Here is a 26,679-nt window from a genome sequence, read left to right as displayed (position 1 = left end):
CCCTCCCGAGGGGGTGCCTAATCCTAAATCCCCCCCGGGTGCGCTAAACCTAACCCTCCCCCCCCCCTCGGCTGTCCGCTCGCGGCGCCGGGCATCCCTTTGATCAAGATGCTGGGCGCCTGTCTCGTGGCGTCGGGAAAATGACAGGCATTTAGATACAGACGCCTGTCATTTAACCCACGCCGGGATAAAGCAGTCGGGAAGCCGGCAGTCGGGATCACGTCAGCCGATTTCCCGATTGCATCCCTCTCAATTAGATGTGAGCTTGCAAAAGTGAACTCACATCATAAAACTCACATACATTGCGCCAATGGACGCAATCAAGAAATGAGATATTCAATTAGAAATGGCAATTCACAAGACTTGCGGTGATGTCGCACATTTTTTCCTACAAAACTCGACCTAGCAGAAGTGCATGAGAAAGTGGGGAATTCAAAATCATACTGGACCCCTAAAAAGTGGAAGCTAAGATAGCCGAACTATATAGGTTTTTAAAAGGTGTCAAATGGTTGATTTTTGCATTTTTTTAATTAATGATGGAAAAATGATAGTGAGCAAGTGTCATTACAGTATTTTGGGCTATATTAAAATGTGTTTAAATGTGATTTTTGCAGTGTTTTACATTTTTATACAAGTCTGTAAAATGTTGTAAAAAAAAAAAAAAAAAACACTGGTAACTCCCATCTGCAAGATCAAAAACCAATTTCCCGTTAATTATAAAAACCCACTAAAGTACATATTGTACTTCTCCCACATCATTTAGACCTTTTTAACCAATTAGAGAAATTCACCTGAAGAATTACATAATTATTGCCAAATTATACTATTTTACATCGCTCCAAAGGCCTAGTTCACTACGGATTACAATTCTGTCTATATGCACGCACTGCAATTGCTATTTAAGTGTTTGCATTCACATTGCGATTGCAGGCAGACATAAGGACGCCCACTTCCCCTTACTCACATCTGTATACTTCGGCAACATAGCAAAACAATCGATAACATCGGACCCATCGCAAACTTGCACAAGCCCTGTTACGGTGTACGTTCTGTTTATTACATATTGCTTTGGTTGTGGAACTACAAGTGCCAGCGGGCACGTAATGTCCCCCATTCTGGTATTTGTGGTTCTCCAAATACCAGTTGTTCCACAACTAAAGACAATATTTAACCCTTTCTATTACACTACACATACACTATCAACCCGGCACCCACTGCCCTAAGGTGCCGGGGATAGCCCCGGGCTCTCAGCCTAGGCCAGGGGTGCCCTGGAGAGGGGTACCCTTTTATTGGAAGGGTACTCAACTTCCCAGGGATCCCTGGCATGGCATGCTGTGGCTGGGGGGCCCGGTGAAAGGGCACCTCTGGCTGTGGCATCAGTCCCCCGCTAGAAAGGGTTCAGGGCTGGTTTTAAATATACGGGGAACCTCACGCCATTTTTTTTCTCTGTATATTTAAAACCAGCTATGTCCCTGACGCCTGTTGCTGGTTCGTAATTTACAGTGGAACTCTACACATTTTGTTCCCTGTAAATTGAGAATCAGGACTGGCTGGAAAGCCCGGGGCTGGTTGGTCTTTTGGGGGGGGGGGGGACCTCACGTCATTTTTTTCCCTAAAATTGACCATATTTTAACCATTTACAGAAACAAACATACACAAATCACAATGATTTGTATATGTTTCTGACCATCTCGCAGCTCAGGGGGTTGAGAGTTTGAAAAGTGATTTTGACAGAGAGTTTGCTCCTATCTCACCCGAGCTTGTCATCCCGATTCTTGGTAAATTTGAGAGATGTATGTTTTAGGTGAAAAGTACTTCCGATTTGGCCCGATGGTGATTTGATTCGAGATTGCTATCTCTCCCGAGTTTTACGAGTGAGATGAGAGAAATCTCTCTCTAACTCACCCGACTTTTGCCTTTAGTAAATTTGCAAGCAGGAAAAAAATGAATAAATCACCCGAGATGGTCATCTCGATTGTTAGTAAATTTACCCCCAAGTTTGAAATTGAATTGTAAATGCAATTCCTTGTGTGAATGTGCAGGGAAAATGGCTTGCAGGACCCAACTTTGACCCCACCTTATCAAGTCCCTATTCCCATTACTTAATTGACATTTCCATTTGGACAACTGCAGGAAAGAAGATTCCCATTTGGTTTTTACAACAGATGTTTGTGTTTAATTTATTTTGTATAAATAATATTTTATAATGAAAAAATGTGACTGCCATTTATTAATATTATTTCTTGTGTATATGACACTTCATTACATTATTATTATGTGTACAAATAGAAAAATGCATGTTTTGCATTTACCACTAACACAATGTGATCCACTGCCTCCGAGCGTTACCTCTACTGTGGTCGGGCAGTGATTTAAGATAATTAACCCAATGTCCACACACAAAGGACAGTTATCCATGTTTTACTTGAATTCATCTCCATTAATGTGACTAGGATAAGGGCAGAGAGCCAACAGGAACATTAAGGAATAAGGCCCTCATTCAGAGCCGTACGCAAACAGCAGTACGCTCGTTGCGTTCTGATGTTGATTAACCGCGCCTGCGTCGGTGTAACACTGCGCATGTGCGTACGGCAGATTGTGAGTTTTTTTGGTCTCGTTCGTCAAATAGCGTACAGGAAGTGACATGTCAAATGTGATTGACAGAACAGGGCATTTTTGGGAGTTGACGGGGGTGGAGATGGAAAAACGCAGGCGTGGCGAGGCGTTTTTGGGGCATACATAAATTAGCAGATGCGAGCGTAAAATGTGTACGGACCGACTTATACGTCACTGGATGATCCTCTTTCCCTTCAAAATGCTCGCACAGCTTAGGGTCTGGATTACTCGACCACATTGGCGATGGCCTTCTCCTCCATCCCGGCAGTCCTCGATGTTGCTGCGATTAATCGCGGGTGGTCTGAACAGCAATTAGTGGTGGATTGAAAACCGGCTTGGTATGTGTTTTGAAAGTAGTTTTTTGTGTTTGCACAAAAGCGTACGCAGGTGGAAATCATAGCTGCTAATGTGATGATTACACAATCAATTTACGTACATTTGTGGTAGTTTCTTTTGGGCTCAATTTGTTGGTTAGGGCCTATTTTAACAATAATGTCATCATGTTTTTTTGGTTTTTACCTTTTTCTTTTGGCCTGTTGAATTTGCATCGTTATGTTAAATTTTAAACGTTCCTTAAAGAGCCCTTTTTTGGGGGGGCATGTAAAATGTGGTTTTTGCCAGTTTGTGCCTTTTGGCCCAGGATTAAATGTAATCCATTTTGACAATAATGTGAGAATACAATGTCAGTTTTTTGTTTTTTTTTATGGCTCAAACAAAAAAACAAAATCAAAAAAAAATTTGTGGCAAAGTTTTTTTGCAGGGTTCATTCCCAAAGTTACAATAATTGGGCCAACATAAAAGATTTATGAAATGTAGAACACAAAATTAAAAACAATTCACAAGAAAGGAGAGGGAAGTTTTGACCAGAAAGGAATATGAGCCAAACACAGAAGGAGTGTGGGAAAAGTCGCCATTGCTTTCACCGTTTTTTCACCCGTTTGGCTGGGGGAGGGAGGGCGCCAGACCGGGTCCGGGATGTCATCGGGCTTGCCTGTCCAGAGGCAGATGTTGTGGCCTCTGGACTAGGCACAGGGCTAGGCACATTTGGAGGCTTGGCTGATGTTGTGCTAGAGGTGGAGGATCCTGATGTTCCGGCAGGAAGGGAGGTCGGCTCCACCATGTGCTGGCGAACGACCTGCTCCAGGGTATTGGCGATGCGGATGTTGGCCCTGGTATTTTCCGCCAGGGCCTGACCAATGGTCACGTTGGCCGCAGCATTTTGCTCCAGGGCCTCAGCCACCCGTACCAGACTGGCGTCCATCCTCTGCAGAATCTCCGTATGGAAATCCGATTTGAAATTGAGTTCTGTGAGGAGGGCCACTGCCTGCGAGGGGGATTGCCCTGGACTGGCTTCTGCAGGGTCCTCAGCCGGATGTACTGGTTCCACCCCTGCAGAGCCAGCAGAAATTCGGCGGCCAAGGCTCCCCTCTGGAGCAGACTCATCCGCCTGTGTCTCTGTTAGGAAAAATGAGAAAAGACTCACATTAGAATCTACATATTGGCCCACTAACATTTCAGAGTTGGTGACATCACAAGATTTACCTGGGACAACATGAGGAGCCGCAAAGTCTGGCATGTCCGTATCCATGTTGGACACGCCAAACACCTCCACAGGCTGCACACACCCCTGTGCCAGCTCTTCTAAATCCGTCAACTCCAATGACACAGGGGTGGGACCCCCACCTGTCCCCCTTGCATGCCTAGCCCTGTCCGCGAGTTTTTGTTTTAGGCGATATTTGAAGTCGCCCCATCTGTGGGATAAAATGGAAACCATTATCCTTTTGTTTAAAATGGGGTTTGTTTTTAGGGGGGGCAAGTGTTTACTTACCGCCGTTTGACATCCCGGGCTAGACGGACATAATCACCCACCCTATTGACAGCAACGGCTACCTCTTCCCACATTCTCCACTTCTGGCTTGTACTCATATTCCTGTCTGGATGTCCACACACTTCTGAATCAAAACCTCCATCTCCTTTCTTGTGAAATGTGGCTGCCTTTTTTTTTTGCAGCTTTGGCCGGAATACTGGGCCCAGCAGCCTCTTCCATGTCATCCTCCTCACCTATTTGTGTAAATATGCAGATTTCTCAAATTCACAACTTGCCGAATCTTATGTTTCAAATTAATCATTGAGACAAAATGCATGAAAGACTTACCGCCTGACTCTTGGCCATTGTTTCCCTGGTCTGTAGCCATGTCTGAGGTCCAAACAAGAAATACACCAGAATTTAAATGTGTTTTCGTGACGTATTTATACATGCGTCCTTATTTTGCGGCCGCATCATTGATTGTGCGTTCCTAGGATCCCTCCTTAATTTGTGCGGGAAACAAAACACTATTTATGGCTTGGTGTGTCTCGAGTCGAGGTGGCGTTTTTGGATTGTTGGAGGTTACCTTGGTTGGAGTTTCTTGTTTGCGGATTAAGGAGTTGGCGTTTGGAGTTTATTTTGTTTGCTAGATTTGCGTTATTATTTTCCGTTCGCTTTTTTTGTTAATTTTTTTTTCCCTCGTTTCTTGATTTGGTAAGTTTTGTGAAGTCTAACTTTGGTTCAATTGGTGTCTCATTGTGTTTCATCTTGTTTTTAATTTTTTGATCCATAATTTCATCTCTTTTAGGTTTTTTTTTCTTTCGGACCCAAAGACCTTTTGATTGGGAATCTTATATATTTGCTCTTGGTAAGTCCATTTTTTAACTTGTATTTGCGAACTAATAAGCGCATTTTTCTCTGTTTATTAACTTGTATTTGCGAACTAATTAGCGCATTTTTCTCTGTTTGTTTATTAACTTGTATTTGCGAACTAATTAGCGCCTTTTTCTCTGTTTGTTTTTTAACTTGTATTGGCGAACTAATTAGCGCATTTTTAAATGCTTATTAATCCTGTAAAATTGTTTGTGGTTGCCCTTTAGCATTTTTGCCTTACATTTCAACCCATTTTGATGTACTGTGTGCAATGTCGTTTTGCTCTTTGCCCAAATGTGTGTTTCGCCTATTTTATGCTTTGTCTAGCACGAAATTTAGAAACATAAATGCACAGACTAAACTTTTACAAATTAATATTGGTATTATTTACAGTTTGGACGTATCATGACAATACCCCGGCATGTAAGCAGCAATGGATGGTATCATCAAGCTAAGTTGTTCTTAATTTTCTTTTGGGGTGGGTCCAAAGCCTTACATTCAAATATTGCCATTTCAGGTTGATCTTGGGCGGATTGTTCTGGCCATGCTCCCGGAAGCCGACCAACCTCAATCTCGTCCCAGGCGTAGGCATCGTAGGCGTGCAAGGCCCCAGATATTTCGAACACGTGTCACCCTTTTTGGAATGCCCGATTATGAGGTTTTAAGACGCTACCGTCTGCCTCCCAAAATCATCATAGACACTCTCTCATTAATAGAGAGTGATCTTGAGCGGCAAATTGACAGTCCAACAGCAATACCACCACTTACGCAATTTATGGCAGTGTTACATTTCTGTGCCTCAGGATCGTTTCAAACAACGGTGGGAATAGTGGTGGGCATCTCACAATCCTCCTTTTCAAGGTTCCTGAGGGCAGTGATGGAGGCACTTTCAAGCACCTCCATCATTTTATTAAAATGCCTTTGGATATGGGTGCCCTTAGTGTGGCCAAGGCCAATTTTTACCAAATAGCTGGCTTCCCACACATCATAGGGGTTGTGGATGGTACTCACATACCACTTCAGCCTCCAGCACGGCTGGAGGCAATATTTCGCAACCGTAAACACTATCACTCCCTGAATGTAATGGTGGTATGTGATGCCTCCCTCCAGATCCTGTCCCTGAATGCAAAATTACCAGGAAGTGCACATGACTCCTTCGTCATCCGGCAATCAGGGATATGGCACAAATTAAACAACCTACAAGATGGTGTTGCGTGGCTTCTGGGTAAGTGGAGACCTTTAGTACATAACAATGTTAAGCTTGATACACAGTGATCCTGATGTTGTCTATTCTTTTTCACAGGAGACAGTGGATACCCTTGCATGCCCTGGCTGCTCAACCCTTATTTGGCTCCCACACCAGGCCCACAAAGTGAGTTTAATACCGCACTTACAGCCACCAGGCAAGTGGTGGAGCGCTGTATCGGCCTTTTAAAAGGCCGATTCAGATGCCTCCACCGCTCTGGTGGCGAGCTCATGTATTTGCCGGATATGGTTTCGAAAATTGTGGTCCTGTGTGGGATCTTTCACAACATCGCCATAAGGAGTGGTGTTCCAATGCAGCCAGAGGATGCCTTACCTGAGGATGGCCCCCCCGAGGTTGGTAGGAGGTCAGTATGTGGGGGGGCCATACGCGATGATGTGGTGGCCCGATATTTTAGGTAATTATTTACCAAACAACAGTGTGTATACCCAATGTTTTACGGTTTTTTGCCGTTCATCTTTTTTTATATTAATTCTTGCACCATCTTCTGTTTGTTTGCATAATCTTTGGCACTCCCACGATGACTACTTCCTGCTACCCTTCAAAAACCTTTATGTGGAAACTTCTGGAATATATTATGACACCCATATTGCAACGCCATATTTTTGAAATCATGTGGGCATGGACCTTCATCAACCAGTTCTTGATTTGTTGTGTGTTTGTTTCCTGTTTTTGGTATGTGGTGTATTTCTGATTATCACTGTGTGTTTTGTTTGTGAGTGACCACTTTGTATTTTGATTTCTGTTGTGAATAAATATTTGGAGAGTGTAATTTGTTTCCTTTTTGGGCAAGTTAGAAGCAAGTGTAAACAAACTCCCAAACGTTAATTTTACCTAAGGGGTAACCCAGTAATGAAGCAAGTGGAGCTAAAATGTAATATGTTTTCGGGGTACTAACCAACACACAAAGGATTCCTGTACAATCAGTTGCCTTCGTAAGATTGTCCTAAGCAGATTGGCCACCAAATAGGAACCTGAAAAAAGTTCTAAACTATCATGTTGTCCACCCCAAAAAAGGAAAATGACATTGGTACTGGGAGGGGTTTCTTGTGCCTGTTTGCCTTCAAAATACAACACACAATCTGTAGTGAGATTCTGTGGCAATCCTTGCTTGAAGAGTCTACTTATGTCAGTGTAAAGAATCTTGGATTTACTAAAAACGCATGAGACAGAGCGTGAATTAAAACTGATTTATTTGTAAACAATTAGAAAAAAAAAAAAAACAACTAATTCCTAAGGAGGACCGCCAGATGGTCAAGGCCCTGCAGAAGCCCGGTGACTTGCTCCCGCATACGTGCCACACACTGACAGATTTCTGCCCGACGCCTCTGTTCCTCTGTGGGTGACAAAAGTTTGGGGATTAATAAATCAATAATGGAGCAACATTCTAAAAAAACACAAAACAAGCAAACCAAAACTTAAAAGCTTGTGGCCAAAAAAAACATTACACGGATAAAACCCAGCACCCCAAAATGTCCTAGGCCAAAAATACAAGGGCCCTAAAAAAATGCACACAGGTGTGATATGTGTATGGTGAAATCAGCAGGAACAGGTAAAGACAACCCCCAAAAATACCCTAAGGCGACAGAAAGCCAAACAAAATGGGGACGACACATGATTACATACAAACAGTTTGTGGTGCCCAAAATAAAATAAAAAAACATACCGTTCGGCAAAACGCCAGAGCGAGAAGCCACTCCCTGGACCACCTCGGAGGTGGCTACATTCCCCAAACCTAGGGGCAGGGTGTTTGAAGAATCCTGGGAGGGGGAATTTGGAGGAGGGGTGGATGGAGGAGAGGGGAAATTGGGCTGGAGGGGAAGTAGACCAGAAATCTCGGCCACAGGGTCTGGGGAGGAGGGGGTAATTGAGGAATTGGGGGTTGGAGAGAGGGGCCGGGACCGGCGTCTTGTCTGGCGATGACGCCGTAGTCTTTGCTGTGCCCCTAAAAGATGAAAAAAATATTGTGGTTAGTTTCAACAGGAATCCAAAATAAAAAAAAATAAAAAAAATGTACAATGACTAAATAGGACAGACATGAAAACATGCACATGCAGATATGACTACAATGACTAAATAGGACAGACATGAAAACATGCACATGCAGATATGACTACAATGACTAAATAGGACAGACATGAAAACATGCACATGCAGATATGACTACAATGACTAAATAGGACAGACATGAAAACATGAACACGCAGTTAGGGCCCACAAGATAAACTTGAAAACCACAGTCCATAAAACTTACTTTCCTCGATCTGCATGCGAAAGCATGCCAGCAAGCGGGGCGTACGCCGGTGCAGGTCCGACCACCTGCGCTCCAGCTGGCCAATATGTCGGCGTGAGCCGAAGGAGCGCAGGCGGCGACGTACCTCCGCATATGCGGAACGCTTTCGGCTATTTGAGATGGGTGGAGGCTGACTGGTGATCCGCCTGTCCATCACCTCCGTCAGCACCAGCAGTTCGCGCCTGGTGAATGCGGCGGATCTCATGATGGCAATGGTGTTTTTTTTAGAAAATTATTTTTAATAAAGCACCCAAAAAAAATTGGATTGGCTAATGTATTTGGGAAATTAACAGGACAAATTCTATTGGTTAGTGTATGAGTCATGTGTTCGACAGGGCCACAAATCTCTTGAGAGTTATGATAGGCTTGAGGCAGTGACATGCGTAAGCAAATTTAAATAAAGAAATGAACCACAGAAAATTTGTGGGGATACAAACAAATAGAACAATTGTTTAATTGGGACTAACATGTCTTTTGAACAATAAAAGCGAAGGTTTCAGCCGTACGTATTCTGCGAGTAAACACAAACACGGACAAGATTAAAGTTTATTGCATTGTGTTGAAAAAAAAAAACAATTAAGCTAATTGATACATTGATTGGCATGATATGATTGAGGGAGGTTGGCAGAATAAACGAGCAGGTAATCGGAATCTGACAGGCCCACTTCCGGTTTGTACTTGTGTGTGCGTTCCCTTCAAGCCATTTCGGGGATGTACGCTCACTATTTGGCACGCTCGTTAGTTAGAGGAGGGGTCGCCTGAGTTTGGGGCGGATTTTTAGCTGCGTACGAAAATACGAGCGAGTGCTTGAATTTAAATATTTTTTTACGTACGCCGAACGTACGTTCGCCCACTTGCGAGTGGGTCTGAATCAGGGCCTAAGTTTTTAATAATTTTCAAAGACACCCTTATGTTGTTAATGCATTTAGGTTTGTCACACATAGTACTGTTCACACCATGCAATGTTTATTGACATTAGTTTCATTTATTTATTGTTCTTATGTAATTTATGTGGTATTTTAAATATTGAGCTGTAGCACCCGGCGGTGCCAGGTTTAAACTCTGCCCTTAGGTTTAAGCCCCACAAGCAGGCAGCTTTGCAAATGCGATCCTTGCTGATATGGTAATGCAGCAGGAGGCATAACACACTTCCTGTGCATTACTTATCTGATTTGCGTTGTCCAACGCAGCATCGGATAATCTGCGTAACAATGGCCTGCTAAGGTGACCCATGAGGAAGAGGCCAGGAAATCTCCATCAGGAAACATAGGTCATCACCGCCCCTTCCCAGCCCACAAATGGCAGCAGACTGTCAATCACTGAAGTCTACAGCCAGTCTGCGAGCGGGATCGCATACCGGTTCTGCACATGCGCAGAACAGGTCATAAAAATATATAATTTCTACATAGGTACATAAGTTGTAACACACAACCTGTGCTAGGCTCCATTGAGGTTTGAAAATAGATTGTATTCATGCAGTCTATGCATAGACTGGTCAGATTCACCTTTGGGGTCAGACAAGACATATAGAGGGGCCTACTTGTACCTGTCATTAGCAGAGATGTATAATGAGCCCTTAAGACCTTATATAGTGTTAGTTGCAGACAGTTAGCCACATTCCAACAGAATGACCATTGTAAGATGTGTAGAGATGCTAAGCAATATGGGATACTGACAGTGATGTCCATATTCTTTAGACAAAGAGGAGCTTTGAGACAGTGTAACTCCAGACATTGTAGGACACGTCCTTACTGTATTTCTTTTTCCTGAGTATATCTTAGTGCTTATTGAGCATGTGCAATAAATAAGAATGGTTCATGCTTTGTTGTACCAAGTAACTAATATGTGTTTAATATCCAGAAAGCCAACACACAGACTATGGTATATAAATCAAGACCTAGACAAAGGTTCTTCAGCTCGTGTATGGATCTGAGACTGCAGTAGGGTGCCTACAATGTAAATTGAAAGACCTGGGCATTGTTAAACGAGGGCTCCCCAGATGAACTACATCTTGTGAAGATGATGAATCACCGGTGTCATCTGAATACATAGACAAAAGTTGAGTATACTGTATACTTTGTATGTTAATTGTTTGTTTGTTTGTTGTTTGTTTGTTACTTGTATATAAAGTGTGTTAATTTGCACTCACTCATTTGGTTATGTGATATAACTATTTCACTTCAATCAGAACGAAACCCATCGTTATGCAGTAGAATAAGAATAATCTTTGTAGAGTCCCCTGTTTGTTTCACAATCTAGCCAGTTGCAGTGCCAGCTCGGGTAATCAACATTTTCCAGTCAGCATGTAACTAATTTATTTAGAACTATAAGAACCCTACTTAAAGGGTAGTTTATTGTCAAGGGAGGACTGGAGAGCCCTATAGTTCTCAGATATTACAGCACTACACGCTTAAGCCAGCTGATAGCCTGGCGCAACACACTACACATTAACAGTGGGTGGACTTGGAGAATGATTTGGTTGGGAAGAACTGGTTGAAACGTATCCTTTGGACTACAAATCAACATTGAATTTCATTATAATTATTTGTAAAAGTACTCTATTCTCATCAACTTTACACCTAAATGCCCATCTAATCTCCTGCTGGGCATTGTAAGCGGTGATGGCACAGTGGATATTGGGGTCTCATGTGGCTCCCACATTTGCGGGACTACTCAGAGGCATGTCTGTATATGCCGGACGGAGAGGATGAAGATGCGGCAGGGTGCCACGAATGTGCAGAAAGTGCACGTCGAAGGTTGTGCCTCTGTGGAGAGACGCTGGATCCTAGTGCCAGGCGGCAACTGTGTGTGGTAACAGAGGCTGCGCTTAACACTGCACAGTGCAGCAGTGTGATCAGGCCAGGGCCCTGAGAGAGGGGAGCCCCAGGGCAGCATACCCTCCGCCCCCCCCCCCCCAATCTGCCTCTAGGCTGGGGTACACACACAACTTCCCAACCATCCATGCAGACAGGAAAACCTCTTGCAGCAGAATTGCCTACTCTCACAGCAGACCAGAGAGAGATATGATGGATATTCTTGTCTTAAGCCTCTTCTTCTTAGCTCCTCCGAACCTACGAGTAGTCATGTCTCCTTTCGCCTGACCAGGTTCCCTTTGAAAACAATCAGTGATTAAAGCTGAATGCTAGCTATGAGATGCTCACTTTTTGGATCCACAACTAAACCACCTGGTATCTTACCAGGGTTGCAGCATGTTGGCCTGCGCCTCCCTCCTAGATCCTTTAGCCAAACTTTAGGATTTTATTTATTTGTACTTTATTCAGTAAGCATACCTCAACCTTAACTGTATCATTTTTTTTTATTTCACTCATATATCACTTGTATGTTCTTATCATTGCACTGTTATATTGCCCTTCTTGGTCAGAAACCCTACTGTATTCTTGGTTTTCATTTTCCATGACTGGAGTTGTTATACTTCATTGTCTTGTATTTTGATTATTATATGCTGTAATGCTTCAATAAAAGTTTTATTAACATAAATAAATAAATAAATAATTCACCAAAAAATTTAAAAACTTGACAACTTTGAAAGATTAATTAAAACACTAGTTTATACACCTGAAGAAATGAGCAATAGGAAGAATATACTCTGGTAGCAGTAAATGCAGTTGGATTGTTTCTATATAGTAACCACAAGATGGCAGCAGTCACATAGACAGGAGTCACCATCTCTATACTATATACCTTGGACTCATAGGATACACTGATCACATATCTGAAATAAAATATATATTCTCACATTTAATGCAGCTTCTGCTTTCTGTAGTGCAGGTCTCGCTGCCTCCAGTGTACTTTCAGCTATTGCTTTCTTCTTCTCTATTCTATCTACAATCTTCTGTGCTTTGTCTTTCACGACCTGCATTTCAGTCTTCACTCTGGCTGCTGCCTGTGCCATTACGCTGACCTCTGCCAGCACCTAGGGGTGGTCAAACAGAACAATACCTGAGCTGAAAACCGACATTTCACAGGCAAATGTAGTGTAGAAGCTGATTTTATATCAATGAAACGTGAGCATTCTGTATTCAAACATTTTCTACTGGAGTACTTACATTGTCAGCTTCAATGGATGCCACAGCCAGTTCTTTTTCCTTTACTGCAAGTTTCTGAGATAAGTTACTCACAGATTCACTGGCGTCCATCAATTTAGCAATTCCTTAGAAAGTGAAATTAAGGAAAGATCATTTATACAAAATGCAAAAGTCTGCGGATTGATTTTGTAAATAGTTTAAAATGTAAACTGTGAAAAGATTTACTGTACTTTAGTCCCAGAGCTACACAATGGATCCGTGAAACCCAAGGAAGTCACCCTGCAACATTTGTGATACCTGGAGCTGCCTAATGAAATGAAAGGACAGTGGAGTATACTTCTTGTCCAAACTCACAGGCACCTTACCGTCATTTCACAGTTTAGACTGAATTACCCATTGCTGGGGGATTCAGAGCTGAAGGATTACTTCAGATTCCCCCCCTAAGATTCACAGTTTAGGGGGGGAATCTGACTTAGAGGCGTTTGGTTATAATCCCACAGCTGGCCCAGATTTTGGCCCAATATCAGACTGTACTGAAATGGAAGTGGCAGGAGAGAGAGGAGGAAGTTGTGCAGATGATGTCAGTGGCGTTACTACACCGCTTACCAGACAGATCACTGTCACCCTTTTACTCCAGCGTTCACCAGGGAAGAAGACTCTACATATTAAATGGCTGAATGACGATGAGAAATAAAAGGCTAATTTCACTGATGGGACAGACATCAGTGAAATGTTCCCCCCCCACATCCTAATCCTAACCCTCCCGCAGCCTAACCCTTACAGATGTGTCCTCATACATTGAGCCTTAATATGCCACACAGTGCGACTTGCCTGGCATGAGTGAGCCACCAGACCCCGTGCTGCTCTGCCAGCATCGGGCGCCTATTTATTTTGCAGAAAATGTGTCTAATGCTGGCCATACACGGGACGATTTTTAACACGATTTTGTCAGTTTCTACAGGTTGGACAGACCAATCATTTGCAAATAGTTGTATTTTGAGTCTTCTGCGACCCCGATGCGCGTCCCCGCTGTCGTCTAGTTGGATCGCAGATCAGATAGTTTTGCAGAGAGATCTCAACTGATCGTGTACGATGTGATACACTTCTATGCATCTTATCCTATGATCTTAATGATCAATCGTACACCATTTCACCACATCTTATGAAGAATTTCAAGGGAAATCGTACAACTGATCTTACCAACTTTGAATCTCACCGTGTATGGGGTCCGTAAGTCGCAACTAGGACGCACCAGCAGACTGTGCTTATTAATGTGATATGTGACACCTGTATGTCTGTGTGCACCTGAGTCTGTATATGAAGCACAACGGAACTTGGAATGAAACAAGCTGCGACCGCTGTGACTTTGTAAACAGATCCAGAGACTCAGCCGCACACAGATATACAAGTGTCACATATCAATTTACTCTGCACAGTCTGCTGGTGCGTCCTAGTCTCATCACATTGCCACTTAGAAACATTTTTGGCAACAAAAAGACAGTGCTAGATGAGCCTCACGGGACCTGGCGCACTGGGAGGGGCTTTTAGTGCGATTGCAGCAAAGGACACATCTGTATGTGGACATTTTGACAATGTGACATTGTAACTGTTGACATTGTGGTGTTGACATTATTATTGTCGACATTGTCATTGTCGACCTTTTGACTACATCACCAAAACTCAAGGAGACAACAAAACAGGTACAAAGTTCCATAAAAATATGCCGATAGTATAGGTAGGTAATAAATGAGAGAATCATATCCCAAACAGTACAAACAGAAATCAATAAAACAAATTCACTAACACTATCAGGTAATTTCAACCAGTACATTATTCTTAATAATAAAATAAACCTATATTCAGTTCCCAGTATTGGGATGTGAAATAATGGCCACCAGCCAGCAAACTCAGACAGAGATTAAACTTGCAACACCGGGCACTATAGCTGGCAACTCAACGATGGACGGGTTCAAAATACTAGTATAACAATATATATTATAGAATACATTATTTCCAGCAAACCAATGTTACTGTACCAGAGACCACCTCACCTATGTTCATCCGTTCAGATTCAGCACTGAAATATTTTAATTTTTCCACATAGACATTTTTGAAGCTTCTTATAAATGATAAATATGATTTAGGTGTTACATAAACCCGTCTGCGATATCTGTAACAAAAAGAGACATAAGAAGCAGTATGAAGAATAGTTTGTACTTAGCTTGATGCTATTAATAAGAGAAACATCACATATGTGACTGATCCTTCTGGTTGAGGTCTCAGTTACCTCTGATAGTACTCCTCACAGTTCTCTGAAACCATATCATGAAATGTTCCCATGATCTCCGCCACCTGAGACCTCACTGCAGCACTGCACTCCATATCAAACCCTGAAAGGAAGTGAAGGGAAACGGCAACCAGTGCTTGCTTCGGCCATCGACTAAACCAGTCTATCGTGCACCCAGAAAGAAGACCAGGATATTTCAAAGAACGTGTCCGGAGCTTCTCACCAACCTGAGCACAGTGAATAAATGTTTATACAGAGTAAAGAATGAAAACATTTCTTCATATAACATATCTACATTCAGTAAATATTTCTCCACACTCTATTAGTGCTGACTCATAGATACCCTAACTACCCTTATTCCCCCTGCATCCCTATAGCTGGCAGCAGCACTTCAGCTGGCTCACATTTACTTTATTACACCTTTCAACTCTGCAAGGGATGTGCGCACTTTACATTACCTTATTACACACTTTATTAATGTATTACCATCAGGACATCTGTAATACCCCTTTCACATCAGAATGCCGGGTCGCACCCGGGAATTTGTTCACAGGTCCATCCCGGGTGCGACCCGGCTAAGACCACTTTCAGACTGCGGCCCGACACGGCATAATTGCCAGGTCGTCACCACCATTACGTGCTGAGCCGGCACTTGGAGATGAGATCTCTTCCTAAGCAGTGAATGGGACCCGGTTTACCTGTTCACACTACATCAGGAGCCGGTTTGAACCCATGCACAACCTTTCTCGTGACCAGGGTTGAAATACCTGACTCATTTCAACCTGGCCTTTCACACTGCACAGTAACCCGGGTTATTGCAGCAAGTGTGAAAGGTGTATATGACTCTTAGATACCTGGATACCAATTAACTTGCGTCCAACCCTAAATAACACATTATTACCCATTTATACCTGAGCCATGTAAGTGCTAAGTTTGTAATATTCTAGATTTATATAAATAAGTCACTAATTGGAATAGGGGCTGAATTAAACGCACACAGCATGGTGCTGTGAGAGGAAGGTAATTTGTTCACGGGAATACAAACACACACATAATTACTGTATAATAGTCTGAGCCTCCATTGATATAAGTCTTTTCTGCAGAAACCACCTATAATGTAGATAAGATTTAAAACTAGTTATGGGTCGGCTAGTTATTACACTGGCATATAAAACCAGTTATGGGTCGGCTAGTTATTACGCTGGCATATAAAACTAGTTATGGGTCGGCTAGTTATTACGCTGGCATATAAAACCAGTTATGGGTCGGCTAGTTATTACACTGGCATATAAAACCAGTTATGGGTCGGCTAGTTATTACGCTGGCATATAAAACTAGTTATGGGTTGGCTAGTTATTACGTTGGCATATAAAACTAGTTATGGGTTGGCTGTACAAATAGAAAAAAGAAGGAGAAAAACACCCCTTATCAATGGCGCCCGAACAAGTCTGCTTTTAAAATTGTGGAAATTATCATTAGCGACAATTTTAATTCCCACAATTAAAAAAGCAGAGAGTACCCACATTTTTTTGTGTTAGTTTTTTTGTTTGTACACAGGATGCCACTCGTAGAATGGCACTCCAGCGATGCCTGATTTAATTATAATTCTCACAGATTGTTTGTTTTCACTTATGAATGGTTGCACAAGATATGTAACAGTTTCTCTTTCCAACAAGCGTATTTTGCAGGATTGCAAGGCCTGAATGTACAGTGAACAGCAGGCTCTAAGCAATGGTGACTCCTGGTTATTCAAGGTACCCTGTATTAACCCTTTCTGTGCTGCATATATCATATCTGCAATAACACACTACAAAAAAAAATAAAACACACTTACACTTGGTACAATAGATCTCTTTACAACATCATGGCTGCATTACCATGAGGCTCCACCATCCCCATTCATAGCAACACAAAAGCACACAACTCTCACATGCAAATATATACACAAATAATTGTTTTCTCTGATAGATTGCAATCCACAATTTATTTATAGATATTAATCTGCCGGAAGCGCAGGAAAACATTTATATCCCTTAAAATATACATACAGAATATCATACATCCCCCACCATACACACACGCATGTACACTTCTCACACATACATTCACGGTGTATCACTCCATTTATTTCTGTTTAATTCACCCTGCAGCATATCTGCAGTGAAACTTGTGCATTAAGGTCACACATTACACATTGGTACAGGTACAGGTACAGTGCATGTTTTAAAGTACTGGAGAATTCATAATTAATCGCTGCAAACACAAATATGAATAATAGTTTTTGATAAAATATACATTTTTCATATATTTGAAACAAATGAATGTAAATTGGAAATTCATCTTAGTGATGGTAAAATTATTTCACCTATTGCACTGCAATGTATTGCCGGATTGTTCCAATGTTGTGTGTTCTGATAATGTCACAAACATACATTACAATTGGCAAATTTTATGATGTTTAGTAGAATAATCATGATTTATACAGGAGCTAGAATTCAGCACCAATGTGAACCATGATTTGCATGTATTACCTTCTGTTGTTCTCAATGTCTGATTGTGAACAAAAGGGGGGGAGGTGTATACACAATCTCGGAAAATAGTGATCTGTGTAATATGGCATTACTGAACACACACATGGCTGCATAACAGAAATTTGTGCTGTACACATGATTTCTGTGTGGAGTTTGTATGTACTTCTAGGTTAAGAAATTCACTTCTGAGTAAGTTATAACATGTGGTGTGTTATACTGTATTATCTGTGTATTAGATCGCATGTAAACCACATATAATCTTACAGTTATGATTTGAAGGTTTGCGTAATATGCATAATACATTGTTTAAGATAATCAGGGACTTGATGTGTTTTGTCAAGGAATATTAGGGCGGTTATGGGCCCTGTGAAAGCTTGAATGTTTAGCTCACATGAAGCTTTGGTCGCTATACTTGCATAGAGCATAAGCGATGACGACCCGGTGTCTGGGGTCTGGTGGCATAGGACAGTATACGTAAGAAAACTGTATGGAAAGGTTAGCAAGGTTCAAAGAGATTTAAGATGCTTATGACTATCTGAGATATCATGGATATTTTTGACATGTCCCATAATAACGGTAAAACAATTATGTAAGGCATTCTGTTGTTTTAATTCTAACCATTACTTCCTACAGAACCATGTCTTTAATAGTTGTCTGAGCGGGTACTGCATTTTGGCGACGCGGTAAGAATTTTGAGCAGAGAAGCGCGCACTGAGAATCTGTGAATGGCGTGAATTAGCTACTCTCGCTGGCTGATCTCAGATCTGTAAGATAAATTCTCCAATCTAGTAAGGATTGAGGACTTCATTTCCACCATTACAGACAGGAAAAAGTAATACACCAGCAGTGTCAGACTGGAACAATGGGGATCACCGGAGGTTTCCTGTACCCCTATGGTCCAGTCTGACCCTGTATACTAGTCATAACTCAGATAGATATGGATTTCCATAAATAGATTAAGGAACTCGCAAAGGGCGGTATATGTGTTTAACCCATTTATGTAGTTCTGTGACAGGTATATATAGGTGACACTAGTGTGAAGCTTAGAATCAGGTGATGTATTGCTAAGCAGGGTATGATTAATTGGATCATATAGCAGGTTTGCAATGAGTCCTGTAATAATCGTTCTATATATATTGGTAAGCAGAATATGGTTTAAAAAGACTGAATCGCAGGTCGGCGAAGTCTTTAATAAAGGTAAAAATGGATAATTTAATTTAAGATGCCACAGATGTTAGGATGTCTGAATAATTGTTTCCCTTTAGGTAAACAGGTCATGTGGTAATTATATATGACTGCAGGAAATATGATTTTTAGACAGCGATATATGTAACATTATAAATATTGATGAACAATGTGATATGCGTAATACTCAGAACGTTAAACATGGGATGTTCCTTAGAAGTAGGGATATCATATGAAAAGCAGAAATAAGGAAATCTAGATTTGTCGTTACTGCAGTAAATAAGGAGACGTCTTTATGATACTGATTACAGGTGATAACGGATTTAACCTTTATGCTTATAGCAATGTTTACGGTATATGCAATTGTTCTGAAGACTGTATATGGTATAATATGGGTTAAAAACAGACAGGTGGTATAAAACCCTGCTCATTTTTAAATCCCAGGTGTATACAGGTAAAGTATAATGGTATGAATTATGTATATCGGAGTAAAGGATTCAAAAATCCCCTAGTGGTAGTAAGTAAGTATTATAACCCCTGACCAAATTCATAGGAATTGGAAGATGGGTGGACAAGGTCTTTTTTGTAGGATCTTGGAAATATTAAGAGCTGAAAATATTGTGTATTTCTCACGAAGTGACTTATGTGAAATGCCATCGGAACTGTTGTAAGTGGCAATAGGTCATAAGGAATAGTGTTTATAGATCCCAAGTGATAGTTAGTAATATGCACAAACGTGATATTTTTGTATTTATATATCCCTGTAAAATCTATTAAATTGTGGTGTAGGTATTATGGATAACCCTATGGTGGAGGTTTCATTCACCAGAACAGGGGGATTGCCATAGATCATAAAAATATGGATATGATCATACTTTTTTAAATTGCTGCAGTGACTCAGCGGAATGTAAGTTTTTTCCCCGAAACACCAGTTGTAATTTTGATGTTTTACCTCTAGCGACCAGTAGGGACACTCACAGGTCCTAGGAGGAAAAGTAGTAGAAGGGGAAATACACATCCATTTCTCAGCAGAGGTAGTAATGCCTTGAATTACTAAGGGTTTTTAATGAAAAAAATTACATTTAAGGTTGTTTTAAAATGGTCTATTATTTAAACAGGTTCCGCAGGATGATTTTCTGTTACTAATAAGTAATTGGGTATATCTATTAACAGTTTATATGTTAAGAATAGATAGGAATTATTTACATATTGACATGTCTGTATTATGTAAACTATCATTTCTTTCTATTTCATCGGAATGCAGGTTAAAGTAGATCAAATGGCCCAAGAGTTCCCTGATTCTCCTCAACAATTAATACACAGATTATTGTCAGGAGAAAAGAGGGGGTGTTATATGAGTATTTGAAGGTTGGAAATTTAGAATTTCCCAGGTTAGGGATATTTTTTTGGAGATTTTCATAGAAAATGAGAAAAACAAAGGCATTGTAGGATCTTGAATGCCATCTAGTGGAGAAAACTATGTAAAGTTGAGTCTGTAACACTCGTCAATGTTAATGATATGTGATTTTTGGAAACTCCAATATGGAGCAGACTAAATTCTAAACTATCACAGTGGGTGGGAGGGACTTCTAATGCACGGAGAATCTGTTTTTCGTCCATGTAGGCAAATCAAGTCAACAACAGGATATGTGAAGACTGCAGACAGATCGGATGGAAGACAAGACATCAGATTTGGTAGGAAAGATGGAGACATTCAAAAGTACTGATATCTCTCAATTTCTTATTTAGATGCTGACAAGGCCCAGCTGCAGACAGACGATATTCCTGACAGATGACTACACAAACCCTAAGATGATCGAACGGAAGATGATCAGACGGAACACAGATCGGAAGATGATCAGATGGAACAGATCGGAAGGACCAGGATACACACCATCCAAAGCAGATGTCCAAGATGACAACACGCCAGAAGTGCGCCCTCATTCCATGTGGCGAAGATGACAACTATAGGCTTTTGATTCCAAATGTTAATAAAAATTAGAAAAGGGTTTGGTTCAAATATGAAAGATTTTTTATCCTTACATACAATCAAACAAGGTTTTTCCATCTACATATGCGAAGCAGGAGGGGACCGCTACTTCTCCGCCCTTTCATTACCTTTTATTTTGAACTGTGAAAATTACATTGTTATGATTCTCTCCAAACTGAATTCTCTCTCTTCTCACCACCTGTACAATCAATGAACATACACATAACACATACACTAAAATAGTGATAATACACAAGCTTATGTCAATTCAACTGTCAGATGTCATTGAACTCACAAAAGGGGGAAATGTTACAGTGTGTATAATAAAATCAATAATAATTCCTTATACAATTAGAATCAAATATATATGTGTCATTCATATATTCCAGAGAGAGTCAGGTCCCAATACAAGTTTACACAGAACTGGTTATTCCAGCATATCAATAGAGGTAACAGAAACCAGCTCACAATACAAGCTGATTAGCAGTTGTTTACATATAGCCACAGTTCACAGATAGCTAGCCTCACAAAGGAAAGCTTAGAACAATAGCCCAAGTTTAAAATGAATAGTAGTTCCAGTTGACCAATAGGATATTCCCTTTCTGACCACACCTCACAGGTAAGGGAGAGCAGGATGGCATTCACACAAACACTTGGAGAAACACACATGCTGGCAAGGACACACCAGGGAGAGACAGGCAGAGCAGACCCCCCCAGAAGGAGTCCAAAATGCAGCTTCATTCCCCAGGGGCCTGGAGATATCTGCTCATAATGGCTAAGTAAACTGTACATTAGATAGCCTATATGGGTATTTGTAACAAGTTTGTATTAATCTGTGTTTAGCTTATATAGATAGTTTGTAGTGATGTATTTAGTTATTAATATTGTGGTTCATAGTGGAATCTTTGTTAACGGCCAGGTTATCAAGCTGTAATGCTTTGGTTATGCCTTAGTTTGTGTTAATCTGTAGTAGACAATATGTAAAAGTTTGCAGTGATGTGGGTTCAGTTTTATACATATAGCTAGCTGTGTTATAGGTATACTTTTTCCCCCTTCCTTCCCATGTGTTGTATTCTTGTGGTCTGACTGTATCATTGTGTAGTTAAGATTAAGATGGAAATTGGGTAAAATATTGCAATCTGTAGATATATAATTGTTTGATATCAACTGGTGATGAAGGAACCCGTAATTCGGTATTGGTCAATTACATTGTACTAAGTTTATAAGTAATGTACATTGTTTAGTAGTTTATACTTAGTATGGAATGTGAATATTTCAGGTTGAATTCGGCTACTGGTTGTGGTTCCATGGGAGTTGCGGATTGCTAGCCATATTGTGATAGTATTGTGAAGTTATATATTATCATAGTTTGGGAATTTAAAGATGGCTAACTCCATGTGGTATGAACAAAGGAAATTCCATGTGCTCTCCCCCTTCCCCCATTGACCCATGTCTCTAATGGAAATTGAAGTTGGTCCATGTGGTTGGTGGATGCTTTATAGTATTATGATAGAATTGTGTACTATGAGTTGTATACTGGTATTTTAACTATTACAGAGGAATCAGCTTATATGTATTATACAACGTTATAGTATCTGAAAAGCTTGTATAGTATAGTGGATGTAATCATAGGCTAGTATCAGTGTTATATCAGGGAAGTTGAAAATATTAGACACTAGTATACAATATAATGTACTGTTTTGGTCAAAAGATATCACACAGTTGTAGTGGGTGAGAGTATTGGTATTCCAGAACATGGCATTATGGGAGTCTTCAATGTGAGTTTTCAAAATGGAGTTTGTGTTCAGAGACCATGCGGTTTGAACAATAGGACAAAGGGTCCCAACAACCCCCACTCACACACTCGGCAATCATATATATATCTCTCTCTCTCTCTCTCTCTCGTCTATATTGTATTTTAACAAGCATTGATTCTATGAAGATTGATTGGAAGAATATAAAACATTTTACTTATAACATGTTGTGTGCATCGTTATCTTTATGAAAGGAAATTATCCAAATTATTTAAAAGGTATATAATTCTGGTTAACACTTTGCGAAGTTCATATATTTATGTTGCGTATAACCTGATAGTTATTATATGAAAAATAGAATAATTTGTTTCAGATATATTGGGATTATACGAGCTGGCAACGGCCTGGGTGTACAAATAGAAAAAAGGGGAAAAAAACCACCCCGTATCACTGGCATATAAAACCAATTATGGGTCGGCTAGTTATTACGCTGGCATATAAAACTAGTTATGGGTCGGCTAGTTATTACATTGGCATATAAAACTAGTTATGGGTTGGCTAGTCATTACGTTGGCATATAATACTAGTTATGGGTCGGCTAGTCAATATGTTGGCATATAAAACTAGTTATGGGTCGGCTAGTCATTACGTTGGCATACAAAACTAGTTATGGGTTGGCTAGTCATTACATTGGCATATAAACTAGTTATGGGTTGGCTAGTCATTACGTTGGCATATAATACTAGTTATGGGTCGGTTAGTCAATATGTTGGCATATAAAACTAGTTATGGGTCGGCTAGTCATTACGTTGGCATATAAAACTAGTTAAGGGTCGGCTAGTCATTACATTGGCATAGACAACTAGTTATGGATCAGCTAGTCATTAAGCTGGCAGATAAATCTAGTTATGGGTCGGCTAGTCATTACGTTGGCATATAAAACTAGTTATGAGTCGGCTAGTCATTACGTTGGCATATAATACTAGTTATGGGTCGGCTAGTCAATATGTTGGCATATAAAACCAGTTATGGGTTGGCTAGTCATTATGTTGGCATATAAAACTAGTTATGGGTTGGCTAGTCATTACGTTGGCATATAAATCTAATTATGGGTCGGCTAGTCAGTACGTTGGCATATAAATCTAGTTATGGGTCGGCTAGTCATTACGTTGGCATATAAATCTAGTTATGGGTCGGCTAGTCGTTACTTTGGCATGTAAAACTAGTTATAGGTCGGCTAGTCATTATGTTGGCATATAAAACTAGTTACATTGGTATATAAAACTAGTTATGGGTCAGCTAGTCATCACGTTGGCATATAAAACTAGTTATGGGTTAGCTAGTCATTATTACATTGCCATTAATCATGTTCTAGAACTAAAGTTAATAAAGATATGTTTCTACGTTGTTCAAAGGAGAACTCCACACATGGGTAATTCCCTTTAGACATAATACAATTTTTCCACAAAATGTAGAAAATTTTAAACCCCATACATTGGTCACCTACAGTACTGTACCTCATAACATAGCCGTGTGGTATCTGTGAAATAAAGTCTGAATATGTGGCTGGCATATGGCTCTCATTATGTAGAATGTGACTAATAATGGGATCTGTGCACTGTGACTGGTATGGGCACCTTCATGGTACAATAATGAGAGCACAATGTGGCATAATTTGGTGTTACTCTAATTCCAATAACCCCCTAGGAGACGACCATGTCACTGCCACAATTATGAAGCTTTGCTAAGCATGCAAACACCAACCATGATCAGGATTCTTGACAAAACAACACATCGGCATTTTGTAATGTTAAAAATGAATATCTTATACATTAACTATTAGTGTGGGGACAGCATGGATTTGCACTGCAGTATATATGGTGTACATTTACCCATAACAGCTCTGTTGGTTCTCATTCATGAATGGCTGTTCTATTATTATTATTATTATTATTATTTATAATATTAAATGTATCATAGTAATTGACTTTGTGCATTGCGGACTACTAAGCAAACAATCTGGAAAACAAGGAATGGATACTTACTGGTGAAAAGCAAAGTATGAAGTGCAGATTATTTCTACATCTGCTTATAAAATAGTCATATAAATGATCAAAGGTTGGGGGCAGACATGGAAATTCCTTCATCATTACTGGGGTTAAAGATTGGGTGATCTCCTCCAGCTCTGCCTGAGCAAACAGATTAGACATCTACATAGAAATTAATGTTTTGAAAATAAATAAAATTATTGTTTTATATACTGTATGTGATAAGTAGTAGAGGTATACCAATAAATAAATAAAGTGAACTTGTGTAGCAAGGAGCCATGGAAAGAACACGTGCTCAGACAATACTTCTCCCCCAAATCACCCCTCTTAGTACCAAAGTGTATGTACCAATGACGGCTTGGTTAGTGCAGGCAGAGAGTCTAGTTAGAAGCTCTAGGACTCCCTCCAGTCACCTCCCCCTTTAAATGCCAGACAGAGTATAAATTATATATGGGGGAATTTAGTGATACCAAAGTACAGTAGCACTGCCAATCAGCACAAATCTGTTAAAATGCTGTACAATGTGGCCAATTAAGCTACTGTAAAGTAAACTTGAAATTTGTAACTAGCGCAAACATGGTTGAACCTATTCATTTTGCTAACATTTTTAGACTATTTTCAAAAAATGTATTGCAAATTTAGAATTTTAGAGCATTAAATTGTCTGTTAACACTAAGGGGTATATTTACTATCCGTCAGTCTGTCAATGCAGTTGATCATTGGCAATACAAATAAATGGTCCACAAGCCTGATGTAGCATTAATTTGCGTTGCCGTTTTAGTAAATCTACCCCTAAGCATCACAGTAAGTGCGGTATGATTTCCCCAGATGTGATCGTAACAATAAAGGCCAAACCGTTGAGAAGTTTTACTTGCAATACCACCTAACAGCATGTTTTGCTATTACATCATTGGAAACTTATGAGGTTTGGCGTTTAATGTTTAATGCTAATTGAATTCCATCCATGGTGTGAAAAACACCCTTTCATATGATATTGATTCAGATTCCACTGAAGGGAGCATAGCCAAATTAAATATTACAGCTATTGAACAGGTCAGAAATACTAATCGTAAAGGAGACAGATTTAAACGTCTCTGTAAGAAGGAGGCTTTTTGGATTTTTAAATTAAATACATTGACACCGCATGGCCTCAATGACACTATAGAACTGAATAACATTTAGGTTTTGTGTTATTGGGCCTGACCCTCGATCCTGTACTATTTATCCATCTTTGCATGTTCCCGTTTTCTTCCCCCTCCCTCAAAATTTCCATGGACCTGTGGATCCACTAGATTAGATTACGGGGATCATCTTGGTCCTTGACCCAGCACAATTGATTACTACCCATCACTGTTATTGTCCTTCCCCATTCGTGTCTGCTCTCCTGACTGAGATTGTGAGATTCACTATTGGCTAGCGGAATTGTCCTACCTAGTGATTCTCTCCACTGTGCCTCCACTTTTCTAGTGGAGGCCATTTTTTCTTAAACACACAGTATGTGTATTTATTTATACACACATGTATGATGTTTGTACTATGGATATATTCCATTTTGACAACTGATATATATGATCATACCTTGATGATTAAGAGGGGATCATTATGATTATTACCAATATTATGATGAATTGGATCTATTTCTGTATAATTTTTTTCCCTACATTGTGATTTTGAGTAAAAGGAAGACTTTTCTTTATTACTTTGTTTAAAATTAATTAATATATCTTATATTAATATTTATATATTATATTTTATTTATTATTAATTGTATTTTTTTCAATATTATTATTAATTTATTATTATTACCATTTGAGTTCTATATCACATATGCAATAGGTGTCTGAGTTAAAAAAATTTTTTATAAATTATTTAATATTACCTATATCTACACAGTATCTGTGTTTTATTATTTAATACATATTCATTTAGTCCAATGCTATTTAAAATAATTAGTAGAACTATTATGACTGTATTTCTATTATCAT

General features: G+C 40.1%; 1 protein-coding gene across 1 annotated transcript in view; it reads right to left on the bottom strand.

Moving 5' to 3' along the window:
* Positions 1-26,679, bottom strand: part of DNAH8 (dynein axonemal heavy chain 8) — a 521,770-nt gene that overhangs the window by 82,201 nt on the left and 412,890 nt on the right. Inside the window, exons 63-67 of the mRNA XM_088445337.1 lie at positions 24,692-24,856; positions 15,187-15,413; positions 14,951-15,069; positions 12,921-13,024; positions 12,611-12,787 (exon numbers count right to left, since the gene is read on the bottom strand). Coding sequence (XP_088301463.1) covers positions 12,611-12,787; positions 12,921-13,024; positions 14,951-15,069; positions 15,187-15,413; positions 24,692-24,856 — 792 coding nt within the window. The remainder of the gene's footprint in view (positions 1-12,610; positions 12,788-12,920; positions 13,025-14,950; positions 15,070-15,186; positions 15,414-24,691; positions 24,857-26,679) is intronic.

This window comes from Taudactylus pleione, unplaced genomic scaffold (genome assembly GCF_031769625.1).
Source record: "Taudactylus pleione unplaced genomic scaffold, aTauple2 ptg000378l, whole genome shotgun sequence".
Classification (NCBI taxonomy): domain Eukaryota; kingdom Metazoa; phylum Chordata; class Amphibia; order Anura; family Myobatrachidae; genus Taudactylus; species Taudactylus pleione.
This window is presented reverse-complemented; position numbering and strand designations above follow the sequence as displayed.